The 17,051-nt window shown below is 35.6% G+C and overlaps 2 protein-coding genes across 3 annotated transcripts; one reads left to right on the top strand and one right to left on the bottom strand.

The window, feature by feature from the left end:
* Positions 1-616: 616 nt before the first annotated feature.
* On the bottom strand, positions 617-11,777 carry LOC110456939 (protein TRC8 homolog). The gene is made up of 2 exons (XM_021508012.1): positions 11,469-11,777; positions 617-3,811 (listed from the first exon to the last, which is right to left on the bottom strand). The coding sequence occupies exons 1-2, from the start codon at positions 11,653-11,655 to the stop codon at positions 2,058-2,060; spliced, it is 1,941 nt and encodes a 646-aa protein (XP_021363687.1). The 5' UTR covers positions 11,656-11,777; the 3' UTR covers positions 617-2,057.
* A 215-nt stretch (positions 11,778-11,992) lies between these two features.
* LOC110456938 (RING finger protein 145-like) lies at positions 11,993-16,727 on the top strand. 2 transcript variants are annotated; one of them, XM_021508009.1, is made up of 3 exons: positions 11,993-12,080; positions 13,989-14,202; positions 14,869-16,727. In XM_021508009.1, the coding sequence occupies exons 2-3, from the start codon at positions 14,028-14,030 to the stop codon at positions 16,647-16,649; spliced, it is 1,956 nt and encodes a 651-aa protein (XP_021363684.1). In that variant the 5' UTR covers positions 11,993-12,080; positions 13,989-14,027; the 3' UTR covers positions 16,650-16,727. The 2 variants fall into 2 exon arrangements, with proteins under 2 accessions (XP_021363684.1, XP_021363685.1); XM_021508010.1 differs by having other exon boundaries at positions 12,008-12,145.
* Positions 16,728-17,051: the final 324 nt, after the last annotated feature.

Raw genomic sequence — 17,051 nt, 5'->3', positions numbered from 1 at the left:
AAAACACAATTCACACAGCTTGTCTACATAACATACCCAAGTATTATGACTCCAATAGTCCAAATGGTTCTTAGGATATTGTCGTTTGAAGTTTTGAATATATTTGACCCCAGTGACCTTGAAAGTAGGTAAAGATCATTTTAATGAGGAAACTTTATAGCACTCCATCCCAGGTACCTACTGGCCAAATATCATGACCCTAGGTCCTCCAGTTTTTCAGAAGTTGTTCAATTTAATTGTAATAGTATGAGATTAGTTTGATGTCTATCAAAAGCAATAAGATTACAATCGCCTATTACATATTATTTTTCATTAAGCTACATGACAAAAATAGAAGAGGAACCTTCCTGTATCTTTGTGTCAAACCTCCAGTTTTTCAATTTTCAAGAAGAACCAAGTTTTAGCAGTGTTTTTTTCTCATTTAACCTAAGCAAAAAGCTAAAGTATAACGAAAAAATTAATAAAACTGTTATATAGAAAGTTTTTTTGAATTATCCTCATCAAAAACTCTTTTTCGTATCATTTTTCGTGGCTTAAGGATCCCTGTCCTAATGTAGTTTGGTTTTTCATATAAACAGTAATCTTCTTATAACTCATTCATCCCTGAAGACACATTTGAACTCTTCCAATTTAAAGGTTGGAATATTAAATTAGTTCATTATGAAATTTCAGGGGTGAATGAATTAATTCCTTCTTTATTTAACCCTAGCACAATTGGGCCAGGGCATTTCAACAATCTGAAGTCCAGGGTTCGAATCCCTGTCTAGTCGTGTAGATTTTTTACACTCAGAATGAGGTTGTTGTTAATATTTTGATTATTTCATATTTCAAATTATATTTTTTTTCATGAAAATCCCTCAAAATATGGTTTGTCTTCAAAATGATTCATCAAAATCAAAACTATAGTCATGCTTGAAAAAACAGTTTCCAATGTACAGTAACAGCTTTTGGCAGTGGTACGGGGATCCTTAAATGTCACTGAATTAAGTACAAAATGTAAGTGTTGTTTAATGGCAAACATTAATTAAGTAGTCATCTAATTTCACTTGGTGGTAAATGTTAATTATTTAATCATTTGCTCAAAGAGGACAGCTTTGAATTCAAAATGTTTTCCTACTCTTCTATAACCAGAAACAACTAACTCACGACAACTTTGAACAATATAAAAGGACTCTGGTCCCAGAGTGCATTTACACATTACATCAACCAATGAATCAAATTAATTTCACTCCAACATAAATTCTCTCATTCAAATCAATTACAACTTGTACTGGTGGTACAGTCAGAGCATTAAGCTCACCTGTTTCAACTGATTTTAAAGATACATGAAAGTGGATGTTAAAATACCCTGACAATAACATCAATTGCATTAATGTACACAGACCTACTTATACTACCTATCCATGAGTATGTACAGGGTATGAAGTTCACTGGGCAAAATTTTCACCAGTAAAATACAGCAGGTTATTTATCAAATATACTTGCTTCTTCTTATAAATTTCAATTAAAAATAATGCAAAAATTACGCTATATAACTGTAACCATAGAAATTACATCAGAAATTCTACAATTTGGAAACCTGTATAAACCAGTCATTCAAAACCTTGATACCTTCAATGACTCATTACCACAAACTATAACAAGTTTTGTAATTTTTGTGTAAAGACAAGTCTTCTATATATATGGCTATATTTCTGGTTTATTTATCAAGATCTCTTGGATTTTTTTTTTTTTTGAGTTACAGAATCATAATGGCAACCAGTAGGCAATTACAATGAATAATCTAAGAATCCACAAAATGAATTCTTATCACATGACTTCTGTATTATGTAATGAATACCGTAAATGTTATTGCTGAGTTCTCATGTTTGCAGGTCCGGAGAACTTGAACTTTTTAAAAAAAATACATGAAAATCATGGAAAAGATGTTATATGTGAAATTTACATAGAAACATAGCGTGTTTTTTTCTCTCTATATTGTCTGGTTTATACAGGTTTCCTGATTTACTATACATAGTTCATAGGCAGTAACATTACACAGCATTTAACAGACCCAGCTAATCTTGATGATCACGTTGAACTGGGACTGGTGCTATTAAACCATTGTTAATATTGTTTTGATTGGCATCATCCCCTTCCACACTGGAGTTGTCTCCCCCGACAGTATGGTAAATTACCTTGTAGCACATTGGACAGTTATCTTGAACGTATAGCCATTTCCGGAGACAGACGCCATGAAAATAGTGATTACAAGATGTTATCCGGGCATTCTGAAGCTCTTGGTAACAAATAGCACACACATCGTTGAGCGTATCGAGTTGTTCTTGACTGGCCAAGGGGAGAGAATTTATCTTATCTACAGCTGTTTTCCTCTTCATAAAAACCTTCCAACCTTCTTTCGCTTGCACCCAGATGTTAAAATAGGCATGGATACACATCATAACAGCACGGATTGTTCCTCCAGATTCAAACAGTAGTATCCAACCTCCATTACAAAATAGGAAAATTCCAAATAGGAATTCTATTGTGTTGCCAGTTGACTGAATGTAATAAACATAGTCATCCAGGGATTCCCAAAATTTGTCTCGATATGCATCCAGCATGAATAGAAAATATACCATGAGGGATACTATGACCTTGATGATGACCTCAAGGCTGAATGCTGTGACGGCCATGAGCCATGTGTTGACCTTATGCATGCTCCAGAGGTAGACCAAAAGGCAGGAAGGGAATGTGATGAGGAAGGCACACATTGCCAGTGCTCGCACGTGTCGCTGGATGTGCATGTTGCGCGACGCACTCAGTGACATTAACAGAGGATGTACCATGCTGTGAACAAAGTGTGTGATGGCTGTTCCAAGTAAGTATAAATTTTTGCAGAGTCTTACTAGTCTTTTGTCAGGTTCTAATCCTGTAAGCCCTGTTTGCAGGGCAAGTATAAAGAATAAAATTGCAGACACCGTACCCATGTTTTTGTCGTCGTCTTCAGACGATCCTATACAAAATGCCATAAAAACGCCAATGTAATGGGCACAGAATGACACAATGCTAGTCAAACCAAGCAGTGCAACAACATCATCACAGCTTCGCACCACTACCTGGTAACCTATGTTGTTTAAAATATCTGTACTGAAATAACTAACATTAACTTGATTTAACGATGACCAATACAGATATCCAACTTGAAATATAAATCTACTTGTAAAAAATATTCTTAGCACCCTGGGAACTTGTAAACGAACCCAGTGATTTTCCAGAAAGCCTTGTAATCCGATGGCACCGATAGTCAATTTCACGAGGTTATACGAACGCTTGAAAGTGAAGTAAAATGAAGATGCTGTGTTAATCACATTCGTTGACAGAATCTCCAGTGGAAGGACCAACCCTGCCACTTGTATAAAGAAAAGTAGTGTCTCTGAACTTAAATCCATCATCTGCATTATTTGTGCCATGATAATTGGAAAAATGAATGACAAAAAGACACTATATACATGTTTCTTGTTTTCAGTTCGAACTTCTCTTCGATATTGCCAGGATTTACAGAAGATGAAAGCGGCAGCCAGCTGACCAAGTAAATAATTTATACAGGTTTGTAATCCATGACGAACTATCTCTGGTGGTACCAAATAATCTGTGGTTTGGTTTTTGGGATTTGAAAACTCCACCATCCAAAGCGATTTGGTTGCAGGCCTGGTGAATGTTAGATTCATGTTTAATGAGACGAAGACGGCGACTAAGGAAAGAATATAGCTGTACATGGTGAGCAGCTGCCGGGTCCCCAGAAGAAAAATCACCAGGGCCACAGATGTACCTGCAAAAATTAAATAAAAATTATTTTATAAGTAAGAGATGTTTAAGGCTGAAATCACATTGGTGCACTGGTGTTGTACAATGTTTTTTCAGTGTACCACCTATTATCATTTTCAATTCATGTTTAACTTTTGGATTTTTTAAACTTCCAATAATATTTAAATTATCAAATGAGTATGTACTGATGTGCAACTTTACAAGAAAACAAAAATGTGTTTAACAATTTATTACACTGAAAAAATTCCACTTGCGATAGGGTACAATTTACATGGCGACCTAATTCGGTACAGAGGCCAACAAACCAGACTGGTATTTTAAACCAGATTCTGTCTAATTGTAAACTGTAAATTGACACAATAAAATCTCAGCTACCCCTGGTTTATAAAATATCACTAAGACAAAGTTGATTACATTATTATGTCTACAATTTACTAAAACACTCCTCAAGCCGACTATCAGTTGGAGTACAAATTTAGTTCCTAACTCCATACCAGTATTTGTCACACCACTACTTTTTTATGCTGTTTTGCATCCAGTTAGCTAATTTGTTTATGTTAGAGACAAAAATTAACATACATTTTTTTTGAGAGAGGGACAAAATTAGGGAGGGGGCTTAATTACAGACACCCACCCTGTTCCCAGGGCAATTGCCAAAGCGGGGAGGGGGCTTATTTGCGGTCAAATACACTATATTGTTTAATCCTACATCATGGACAAACTTTAAAATGTTACTTTAAGCAATGTTTCCAACATAACGTCCTATAATTAGGACCACAGACATGTCATGCCATTGAGATACTGAATTGAAGTCAATAGATGTAGGCATGACATCATATTAAGCTGCAGGTGATTTTAAGAATCTGTCACTGAACATCATATATAGAGTACACAAAGTTTTTGCAAATTATCACATACATATGACAATCTTGAATTTGTTTGTAACACCGGTACCCGACAAACTTTTATACTTAAAACTGATCATATTTTACACTGTTTTAGGTAGCCTGATTTTCCTCTGGCCCTGACATGTACACCAGACTTAAGATATCTTGAGAGATTGAGACATCTATCTGTTAAAATGTCTAAAGTCTCCCACACCAGACATCAATCTGTCAAAATGCCTTAGCCTGCAGGTGTCGGGGTCAGAGGAAACTTGTCACATTTGCTCTAGGTAGGTAGAATTGAGCACACAGGGATAATTGTACTTCATTTATATTATCAAGATTTTTTCCACACCCAGATCTAGACTTGTCAGTTTTTTCCCCATGATAGTTAATTAGCACTTCTCTCTTGACTTTCAGTATTTCTCTTCAAATGCTTAACACTTTTTCCTTTTTATATATTTTTTTCCGATTCATCCTTAATTATTCATCTCAAATCACTCTTTCACTTTATATAATAAGTTTTGCGTGTATTGTTTTTCTCTAATCAACAAACTAAGCTACTTGGTCACCAATGATTATACCAGACTGATTTCTGCTAAACAAAATCATCATCAAATAATTTCCAAAAGTATGTGGCTTAATGTCAGAGATAAATACCAAAACATCCATCTTGAAAATAAAAGTGTCTTATGTTAGTTTGGAATTATCTTTAGAATTTTTTTAACTGCAAGTGCTCCAAATTGATCATTGAGATTAAACACCATTTACTAACTATTGACATAGGTTGACAGATTTAGGGCATACGTTTAAATTTACTTTTTTCCTGTCTTGAGCTCTACAATAAATGTGTTATAGATATATATATATATATTTCACATTTGTATACCTTGCTTTGTTTCCTTTCTGTTGTTAAATCATTAGTGCAATTAATTAGCTGTGAATATTTATTATTACATTAATACTCGAGTACAAAAATGTGTTATTTACTACGCAGGTATTTATGCTTTATTATACAGTACAACATTTGATTAAGATTTCTATCTTGCTAGAATACCACGCCACCCCAATGTGTTTTACAAAACAAAGATATACAAATCATACAATCTTTACAGTATATTAATGAATGCAATTTTGAGGAATTTGCAGGTGCTGCCTTATCAGGCACTTATAACTACTAGTCATATGTCACCTGGCTAATATCTCCACATATACGTGTATGTTTGTATGGAGATGCATAGAGCAATCAGCATCGCAGGTTAATATTATCCTCCCTTCCTTGTACCACCTCACCTGAATGTAATTATAGCACTGTACCACAATTTCCTTGATTAAAACTTTTCTCTGATTAACAGCCTTAAAGGTGATTTTAATAAACACTGTATTTTGGTTGCTATGGTGTTAAAGACATTCTTAGGTGGGTTTTTTAATCTCTTAAATTAAAAGTAACAATTCAAGGCTTTTAACTAATAAATAAATAAAAAAAAAATACTACAGAATTTTTATAAGGTGATAAGATGTACCTCAATTAACTTATTCACCCCTGAAATCTCATAATGAACTATTCCAACATTTGAACTGGAAGAGTTCAAATGTGTCTTCAGGGGTAAATGAGTTAATTTAATTATTCACTAAATCGGAATGAAGATATGTTCTGTATGTCCTTGTATGCTTCAATTTTTGTTTACTTTTTAAATTAATATGCAACATGTTTTGTGAATACCTAAAGTGATGGCTGATTGTAAAGTAACAACAGTGATTGTGACACTGTTGTATATGTATCAAATTTACAACCAATTATATTGTCATTGTTCAGACTGTCTAGCTTTATGGCAAGTGGTTTGGGTTTTTACCCATTTAATACAGATATCTGAATTTATTGACAGAATACAGATATCTTTAATGAAAATAGAGATAACTATAATTGAAATAAAAATATCTGCATTTTAAATACAGATATCTGTTTTTATTGTATAATTATAGATATCTGCATTTTAATTACAGATATCTCTATTTCAATGCAAATATAGATATCTGCATTTAAAATACAGATATCTCTCTCATAATGCAATCAGTACAGATATCTGTAGATATCTGTATTAAATGGGTAAAAACCAAAAAACAGGCTTGCCATATAGCTTCACAATGTCTAATTTGAATATTCATTTTTAATACATAATTATGACTGTTTATCAACATGTACATTGAATTATTTATGAACGTAATATATAATTTGAAAGGATGTGACTCAACACGACCCACTGTGAAATTCACGCTAATTAAAGTGTACAAACCGTGTCTGTGCTCAAGAAATAAGAGACTATGAGGCACATCATCAACCACACTTCAGCTAATTCAATACCATGCCTATTTGTTCAGGGGAACATGTTATTAAGTCTTTATACACTGTGTTTGGAGGTCAAAATTTGGTCCCATTCCCAATGAGATTTAGAGACTTTCTGCCTAATTTGCATGGCTAATTCTTACAAATCCATAATACGTTAAGACCCTTGGTAAATCAAATTTGGAATTTTTAGTGCAATTTTCTATAATTGAGAATTTTTGACAAGTTATTGACTTGTTGATTGAAATGTTTTAAGTTATATACAAAAAAGCAAAGACTTATTAAAAATAGCAATTTTTCCATACATCTGCTAAAAGCAGAACTTTTGAAAATTAGTTTACCATTCCCAATTCCTATAGCATGAGAATTTGCGAAAGGGAGGCAATCCTTACAGAACAAATTTTGTAAAGGTAAACAAGAAATAAAAAAGAGCATTGTTCCTGGCAAGGTATTAGTGAAATATTTCAAACTTCAACAAATCCAGAATTTAATATTTAACTTTCCTGAATACCAATGTTTAAATGTAGTATTTTTTGCAACATTTCAATATTTTGAGATAATTTTGTTGCAAGAATGTGTCAGAAGGGTTTTAATAATTACAACAATTCACACTTGGCGTGTGTTATGATTGAAACATTACAGTTCAATCATCAGAATAATTTACAATAACGCAATAAACAACACTACATCCTTTATAAGTTACAGGTGACACATATTTCCTTTTTACCAAAATCTTTCAGGTTTTTGTTTACATAATTATAAAATTAGTGGAATTCAACTTCTTATTTTTTCAATGTATTGAAGTTAAGAGTTACACTCTTCCTCTTAGGATATTTCTGGTAGCTCAACCCTCAATTCTGCTGGCAAATGTTTAGAAATATATTTTTTTCTCAACCTATAATATATTTCATAATATAAAATATAGTAGATTTTTGCTAGCCCCAACATAAAATCCATTATCCCGAAGTACTGAAATAGCACAGTCCTGTACTATTGATTAATGGGCTTGCAGTCGTGAGAACTCCAAATTCTAGATGGATGCCCCCTATAGCCACAGGGACGTGGTACAGATCTTAACTATAAGTTACCTGGTGAGTGTTCACTAGCAGTCCCTCAGACCAGCCCAACTTGGTATCATCTAACCAATTCAAGTACAAACAGAATTTGAAACAAGAGGCCCAGAGGGCTTGTACACCCTTCGTGCCAGGTGAGCTAAATAGAGTTGATCCCACCTTGCAGGCACCAATATAAATTTTCCATATATTACAAGAAGGGACCAGACGAACAAGCTTTTTTTTATTTCATGTCTTTTGTGTAGCTAATTTTAACACCTTACACACCAAAACTGTTTTTGAAACTTTGGGAACTCTGTCTGTTGCTTCAGAATAGATTACAGAATTAGGGGGAAAATAGCTCTATTTTCCATTTGGAATAAAGTGAAAATTACCCTGCCATCTCCCCACTCCTCTGCTGCACACTCTGTAACACTAGAATGATTGATGCAGTACTAGCTAGTAGCACTAGAAATTCTTGATGAATTCAAAGTAGCTGTTTACTTAACAAGAGTACCGCGGGGCGGAACAATATACGCCCGTCGAATGCCATATAGTGTTATATACTTTCTTACATTGAACTAAGATCTGCATCATTCTAAGTGTGGTTAGCTGACATGCTATAAACAAGAGGCCCAGAGGGCCTGTATCGCTCACCTGAATATGTTTAAAATAGTTGGTATGAAGTAAAGATATAGCACTCCATGGTAGGTGCTGTAAGTACATATGAATTTCAGAAAGATCCATCCAGTACTTGAGATATAGCGAGAACAATTGGGCCCCGCCCCTCAGGTCCCAGGGGGGCCACGCTCACCATTTATACAAAATTGGTTCCCCTTAACCCATGGATGTTCCACACCAAATATGGAACAAATCCTTTTATTCCTACAGAAGAAGAAGGATCTTATAGAATAATTTGCTATGTTTCCCCTATTGGGCCCCGCCCCTCAGGCCCCCGGCAGGCCAGACCCATGGTTTATACAAAGTTGGTTCCCCTTCACGCAAGGATGCTTCAGCCAAAATATGGAACAAATCCTTTCATTCCTACAGAAGAAGGATTTTAAAGAACCTGCTATATTTCCCCTATTGGGCCCCGCCCCTCTGCCCCCAGGGGGGGCCACACCCACCGTTTATACAAATTGAGTCCCCTTGGCCTAAGGATGCTCCAGACCAAATTTAGTCAAAATCTACTTGGCCATTCAGGACAAGTAGCGTTTTAAAGGAAAAATCGAGGGACGGACGAACGACCGACGCTGCGGTATGGCATAAGCTCACCATGGTCCTTCGGACAAGGTGAGCTAAAAATGTAGGAGAAATATCTCTGGACAAAAAATCAAATACTGAAATGAACAAAAGGCAATAACTTTTGCAAAAATTGTCGAATCAAAATTCTTTTAAGGGAGACACAACTTTATATCATGATTATAATGTATAACCAAGTTTCAAAGAGATCGGTCGAAAAATGTAGGAGGAGATTGCCGGACAAACAAAAGTTTACATCGGATGGACGGACAACCCCATACCATAATACTTCCGTCAAATTTGACGAGCGTACAAAAATCAAAACTCAGTATAGACATAAATATGTTGCCACCTTACTTATAAGTTGCACGGCTTTGACCCTTACAACATTTAGCAGTTTCAAAATTAGAATAGTTTTAGAATAGAAGTTTCCCTGAAGTTTGGAGAGTCAGAACATATGCTAAATAGACCCGAAGTCTGGAGAGTCAATATGTATGCTAAATAGACCTAACGTCCGACTACAGATTAACATGAAATTTTATTTTTAGCTACGCTGCACTTTAAGCAATGGAAGTAATACAGTTGATCACTTTTGCATCGGTGGGCGAGGGTACCCAAAATGGGACACTTTTTAAAGAGAAATATGAATATTTCCTATAAAGATTCTGAAAGACCAAATTTGTTACTGTATTGAAACAATACATGCCTTTAGCTTTCATTTTCTGTATTTCTTAGGTATCAACAGCATGTGTGCCTTAAAGTGAGTCAGATTCAATTGGAATTTTAAGCTAGCGGAGTACCCAAATGGAACACTTCATCACAAAAGGCAGTTTATGAAATAACTAACAGCGTTGAAAATATTTCTCTTCATTTCAAAAAAAGTTTTGACAATTTTGACAATTTTTAGTCATGCATACTGTAATATATTTGTTTGAACATGTAGTATTCCATGTTTAGAAATATGATAGGAAATTTAAGTTGTCGCACTGAGAATTTTTTTCTCATTTCATTAATTCAATATTTCAATTTAGTTTATGAGGTAGGCAGATACAATTTTTTATTTCACTGGTTGGTTATGTTGAAAAAAATGACACCCCTTTAATTCCTAGCGGTCTTACTTAAAAGCGTCTTCAAGTGACAACAAGCGTCGCCAGACAAAATCTTTAAAAATACTGAATAAAGTAAGCGACATCAGAAGATATGTTGTTAATATGACTATAATACACCTCTGTACCAAATTTTAATTTGATATTTGATTAAATGATCGAGTTATGATGAATTGAATATTTACGATCGCAGCGTAGCACATGTGTGTATTAGCATGTAAAGTGAAGAAAGCGTCGCCAGATAAAACTGTACAGATCAAGAAGCGTCTTTAGACTTTACCTCTTAAAATAATTGATAAAGTAAGCGACATCATGAGATATGTTATTCATATGACTATGATACAACTATATACCAAATTTTAATTTGATTTGTTGAAAAATGATTGAGTTATCGTGAATTTAGTTCATACGATGTCCAGATATTAAGCTATACGCCGTGCCACATGTGTACGTAGGGTAGGGCTTCGCATAGGCAGAGACGTATAGGTCTCTGGCATAGGTGAACACAGTATTTTTGAAGAATTTGTGTGGCGACGCTTGTTGTCACTTGAATACGCTTGTTGTCGGTTGAAGACGCTTTTAAGAGAGACCCATTCCTAGCGAATGTTCAAAAGAACAATATATGTGTATTTATTTAACTTAATTCCCAATACCAGTAATATAAAATTATGATTGTAAATAGGTTAACAATAACTGATACCCAAATGCAGGATCATTAATTTACCCATCTGAGGGGGTTGTACCCAACCAGATCAATATTACCTACTACTGATAAAGAGACCCAGTGAGCTAGTAAGGCCGGCATGAATATGTACATCTTGTTTTGTGTGTCCAGCACCGATACTACACAAAACACAGGGACACGCAACTACTATTAATATTGATCTTGTTAGACTTTCAGTCGCTGGGTACGTTATGGGATATAAAAGATCAGTATTAAAAGTAGTTGCGTGCCTCTGTGCACAAACGTTCCAGGAAGTGGTGATACTGGATAAACATTAAACATTAATAAATATATCAATGAAATACTAACACAGCGATAAAAGAAACAGCCATTCGATGTACTGGATCCATGTCATCGGCGTTTCAAAGTGAAGGAACTGAAAGTACACTTGATAGTAGGTGAAAAGTGAGTTGTTGAGAAGAGAGTCTATGACAAAAAGAGGGGGTACTCGTAAAATGACTTCCCACATTCTGAAAATTTCTGTCAGCCATGGCATGTTTCATAACTCTTCTGTGATCATCATCAGAGATAACGCGCAGGTACAGATATTTGACCTATTGCGTCAAATGCATTATAACTCTGTTCTCGGAAATATGAAAATCACAGGTTGTGTCAACCGACAACTTCCGGTGTGATCGATTTAATTTGCGAAATTCTCCATGAAAACTGTATCAAATATAACAATTAAATATTGACTATTCATAGAAAGAACATTATGAATAAAGTAAACTGTTACTTTTCGTTTAGACAAAGAAATTATGAATATGTTTGTGACATATTGTCTGTTCTCATCGTAGTGTTTGTTTCGTTTTATTATGAAGTTATGATTTTTGTTTTTGTGACTTCCGGTTTTATGTCCAGCTGGTACCTGAAACATTGCCAGATTTGAGTTATTAATTATAATTCCCACTGTTATTTCAGGTATTTCTAAACTACCGTTTATTCTGAACACTCATGTTTTCAACGAAAGTATTTGAATTTAAAAGGTATATTTATTAAATCACATGACATGCAGTGTATAGTTTAATAACGCAGTATTTGCAAAGTAATAATAGAAGTCCCCAACTTCTGAACCTGTAAGTTACCGAAAAAGATGGACCCAGATCTAGATCGATAGTAAAATCAATTTTAAACGTTGAAACATACTTAACCTTTCAAACTGACGTTCAGTTAATGTTTCTATCCGTTTCCTTGAGGTTCTAAAAAGCCACCTGAAAGATGGTATATCCACCCTAAATTTCAACTCTCAGATAAGTCATGTTCAAAGACCCCTAATGAAAACAGGAACTTGCATGTTATTTGAATAAAAAATCGTTCACCAGGCTTTTTAACATGTCAATCTCTTTTACTGTCTAGCACTGAATGCTATGAAATGACATACAGAGCTGTATTATCTAAATATCAACCTGTTAAAATAAGGTAAACTGTATCATACTTATATTTTTCTTTACCTACTAACAGATGTTTATCTATTTCAAGCATGTACATTGCACTCTTAAAATTTGATTATATGATTTCTCCCCAACTATCCAATGTATTTATTTATTAATAAGGGTTCAAACACGTGTGTGCTTGGGATAGAAATATGTTCTGTTTTCCCTTATATCTGTTTGCCCTAAATTTAATATTCGTATTCTACTTTTGATCAAGTAAACTTACCGTAACGGGAGATGGTAAAATGCCTAGTGGCCAGACTGGGTTCTTATTTATTTACCCCAGACCCTCCAAACTCTAGACGGACGCTCTACCAATTGATGATGCATGATCAGCTACCTGGTTGCCATCGATCGACCCAGTCCAATTCCACTACATCACTATTAATAATATATTGATAATTAATACATCATGTAGAATAAGATATGTGTATGTTTGTCAGCTATGACTCTACTGTATATTTCAAAATGTTTGTTATTAATTCATCTGAAACCTTCATTTTTTTATTCAGAAATTTTACAGCATACTTCAATGTGGCTACAACGTTCCAGTGATCAAATAGCTCAGTTGGTTGGTGTCCATTTACAGTTTGAATCACAGTTTTTTCTCATTGCATCTGTTTCATCTGTATTTGTTGTATATACAGAATATTTAGAAACGTTCATTAGCATTAAGAGACATTTCAATGATAAGTTTGATAGAGCTTGTTTTCCTTTCGGGATATTGGTGCCTGTTAGCAACCCTTTGTTTCTCAAGTACTGTATGTGTGCTTAGCAAGAGAACACCCTAACCTTGGTTGCAAGTTAATTGAAATGGTGTACTTGTCTTTGGTGGCCTCTCACAGGACCTGTTACATTTTACCTCCTGTTACTTAATAGAACTTCAAAATAAATTTGAATAAATGCAATTTTGATACAAAAAATAATTGCAGAACTATATGGCAAACAGGCAAAAGAGTGAACATACCCAGAAACCTTGTAATACAGGTAAAATTAAACAATCTTTTCCTTGAAATTAAATATAGTTGTATTCAAATGAAACCTTCTGGCTGTACATGCATTAGAAATTTACTAGTGGAGTACAAGTTGGACCAGGTTATATTGTCGGTGACAAGTTTACGCTGGTACATACCAAGTAGCTTTGTTGGTATAGAGTAGATCACATGTCTAGAATGTTTAGGCTCATTGATGGAATTAAAATCAGAATAAAGGTGTTGAAATTTCTTGTCAAGTTATTTATAAATTTTTGCCTGTGTGACGTGACAAACCTGTGTTATTTCAACTCTTTTTATGGCAATTACATGTTGACGCCAGAGTAAAACATCCCAAAAAGTTAAATGGTGTTTCACTGTTTCCTCCCTTTGTCATCTCTCTGTTTCTTGACCTTGTGTTGTAGACCCACTGCAATGTACTGATCACCCAACAGCAAGGAACTATGCTGACTATAGGGCGAGGGTCCATCGAGTCAATTGTGTGTGTGATACTGAGGGTCCCAGCACTCTTCATTGTGGAGTCATGGTTTCGTACATCACAAAGAGATGTCGCCAAAAGTGTTCTAAAAAACCAGCCATCGGAAACAGAAGGTCTTTATGCTTTAGGAAGCTATACAGGTAAACATTTCTGTGAATGAAAATCTCATTTATTGATTAATTTATTTATTGTAAGGGTAGATGTGGCCCACTTCCAAATCCAACCCTATCTCTATTTGAAATAAAATTGTGACCCTTTGGGCTTATTCAGCATTACTGATCTACAATGAATCAAGTGTGTAAAAATATTTTGTAAACAATTTCTTCTTATGACAACCTGCATCCTTCCTGTAGCAATGATATATGGTATGTATTTTGCTAAGGCCAAAAAGCAATATGTGTGTTTCAGGTATCCAGACCTTCCATAGATTTCCCTGCCGACCCTTGATACGTAGTATATCACTTGTATCTAAGAATAATATATTAGCCAGACAAAGTTGACAGCCACTCATTAAACTGTACTTTCTCCCTGTTCTGGGAGTCGGACCTTATTCTTGATAAATTAATAGCCATTTTAATGTGTGGAAAGACATTGAAAATTTTGTCTGTCAGCCTTCCCTATTTTTTTCAGAGACTCTTGGGTTTGTATGAGCATGTCTATTTAACATGTGTTTCGACTCCCAAGAATTTTAGGGAAAAGTTTGTTTGACAGATGAAATTGCAAAATGTCAACTGTCGATTAAAAGCCCTGGACTGTGTCAGTCGGAACACTGATTTAATTAATAATGCTTTTTTTTTTTTTACCAGCTTTGATCTTTGCGGCAATACTGGCAACTCTTCCTCTGCGGAAACTTGTGAACCTCTACATGCATTTCATTGCACTGATCCTACTCTTCAATGAACACAAGCTGTCTCAACTATATGTAGACATGCATGCTGCCAGCAATGAAATCTCCATCTTAGACGATGCCAAGGGATCGGCCGGAATGCAGCGTTTTGTGACGTTTATAGGTATCCAATGTGTTATGGCGGTTCTCACCGCGTATCTACTGGATATTACCAACTGGGTTCGATATACATTCTTTGTGTTCACCATGCCAGTATTCGCTTGTGCTATGGGAACAGGTCTGGAGGAGCAGCAGGTTGTAATTAACATAGCAGCCATATTTACCGTTATTATGATTGGCCTGTATTTCCTGAACTGTATTGGCAGTATCATCAATATGTGTAAGGAGGCTGTGATGCAGGTGTATATCTCATTCGAGGTGGTTGGAGGTATCGCTACCTTGGCCGCAATGTGGTATTCTCTTTTGATTCCAGTGCAGCTCCTGGTATTCTGGTTAGTGATGTTTTCGACACAACTTTTTGTGTATGTGAACTCTACCAATCTCCCGGTGTTAGATGAAGGTGTGATGATTACATTTTTAGCCAGCATAGGCGAATGCTGCGCAACACCAATATCATTATTTGCACTGTCAGTTACCATTTCATACGCTTCGTTCTGTATCCTAACCCTGACTAAAATCTACCTACAAGGTTGGTCTACATATCAGGCAGATAATGACGCGCTGCGTGGCTGGACGGAAGGGTTTACCATGTTATTGATCGCCATCCAGACTGGCCTTCTTGATCTGAAACCTTTACAGAGGGCATTTCTGATGAGCATTCTTCTTTTCATCGTTGCATCATCACTCATTCAATCTATGTACGAAATATCAGAACCCATTTTACTAGGATTAAGTGCTGCCCACAACAGAAACATATTCAAGCATATACGCGCTGTGGCCTTGTTCACATTCCTTTGGATGTTTCCGTTATTTATGACTTACTCAATTTGCCATTACTTCGATCTTGATTTTTGGTTACTAGTTATCATGTCAAGCTGCTTGCTGACAACAGTCCAGGTCATAGGAGCTCTTGTCGTCTATGCACTTTTCATGTATGACTCCGTAAGTGCCAAGAACTGGGATTCCCTTGATGATGTTATATATTATACAAGATCAGTTGTACGTGTTTTGGAGTTTGTGGTGGCCGTGTTTATTGTCTGTTACGGTATGAAAGAATCTATTGCCGGCGATTGGAGTTGGATCAACTCCTCTATACTTATCATTCATTGCTATTTCAATGTGTGGCAAAGACTCCAGACCGGATGGAAAAGCTTTTTACTGCGGAGGGAGGCAGTGAAAAGGATGGAATCCCTGCCACATGCTTCAGCAGAACAATTGGCCGCATACAACGACGTATGTCCAATCTGTTACACAAGTTTAGACTCGGCAAGGATCACACCATGCGGTCACTACTTTCATGGAACGTGCTTGAAAAAATGGCTTTACATCCAAGAAAATTGCCCAATGTGCCATAAAAATATTTACCAGAACTCGATGGACAGTTCTCCAGGTTCTGGTGACAAGGACGTTGTCAATAGGAACAATAGGGAAGGTGAGGAAAACGATGAAGAGGTTGTGCATGACTACGATGAGATGAGTGACAATACTGTGAGTAACGATGATAGAGACTCGACACAAGGGGGCGAGATGGAGGAGGACAACAGTTATGAAGGAATTGATGATGATATTGATGACGAGTAATGATGATGAGAGTAAAAATACCTGATGACAATTAAATTTTTATTTTAACCAAGCTGAATAAATTAATTCTTTAACACTGTTTAATTAGTTTATAATAACACAAACCTGGTGTAAGCTGTCGCCACACTTTCCAATTGTGAAAAGGTTATGTTTCACAACCAGTAAGTGTTTACGTGTGATGTTTCGATGACTAGTACGGTACATGTACATACAAATGTACCATATCAATTTGTTGGTATGATTTGTCATTTCGTACTTGTATAACAACCAAGTGTACATATGCTTATAGCGTATCTGAATCAATTTCGAACAAATATTGCCAACTCGTACATATTGTACGTCTTTGTGTACATTACCTCACTGGCCTTTTTTCTGATGAAGGTGATAGGGTACGTACCTGCT

The sequence above is a fragment of the Mizuhopecten yessoensis genome, unplaced genomic scaffold (genome assembly GCF_002113885.1).
Source record: "Mizuhopecten yessoensis strain PY_sf001 unplaced genomic scaffold, ASM211388v2 scaffold8955, whole genome shotgun sequence".
In the NCBI taxonomy this organism is placed as follows: Eukaryota; Metazoa; Mollusca; class Bivalvia; order Pectinida; family Pectinidae; genus Mizuhopecten; species Mizuhopecten yessoensis.
The sequence above is the reverse complement of the archived record's forward strand: the minus strand, read 5'-3'. Positions and strand labels throughout refer to the sequence as shown.

Excerpts from the sequence above, each read along its gene's own strand:
- LOC110456939 (XM_021508012.1), bottom strand. The coding sequence starts at position 11,655 with ATGCCATGGCTGACAGAAATTTTCAGAATGTGGGAAGTCATTTTACGA. Across the intron at positions 3,812-11,468 it reads GCTGTTTCTTTTATCGCTGT|GTACATCTGTGGCCCTGGTG; the intron begins GTTAGTATTTCA and ends TAATTTTTGCAG.
- LOC110456938 (XM_021508009.1), top strand. The coding sequence starts at position 14,028 with ATGCTGACTATAGGGCGAGGGTCCATCGAGTCAATTGTGTGTGTGATA. Across the intron at positions 14,203-14,868 it reads TGCTTTAGGAAGCTATACAG|CTTTGATCTTTGCGGCAATA; the intron begins GTAAACATTTCT and ends TTTTTTTACCAG.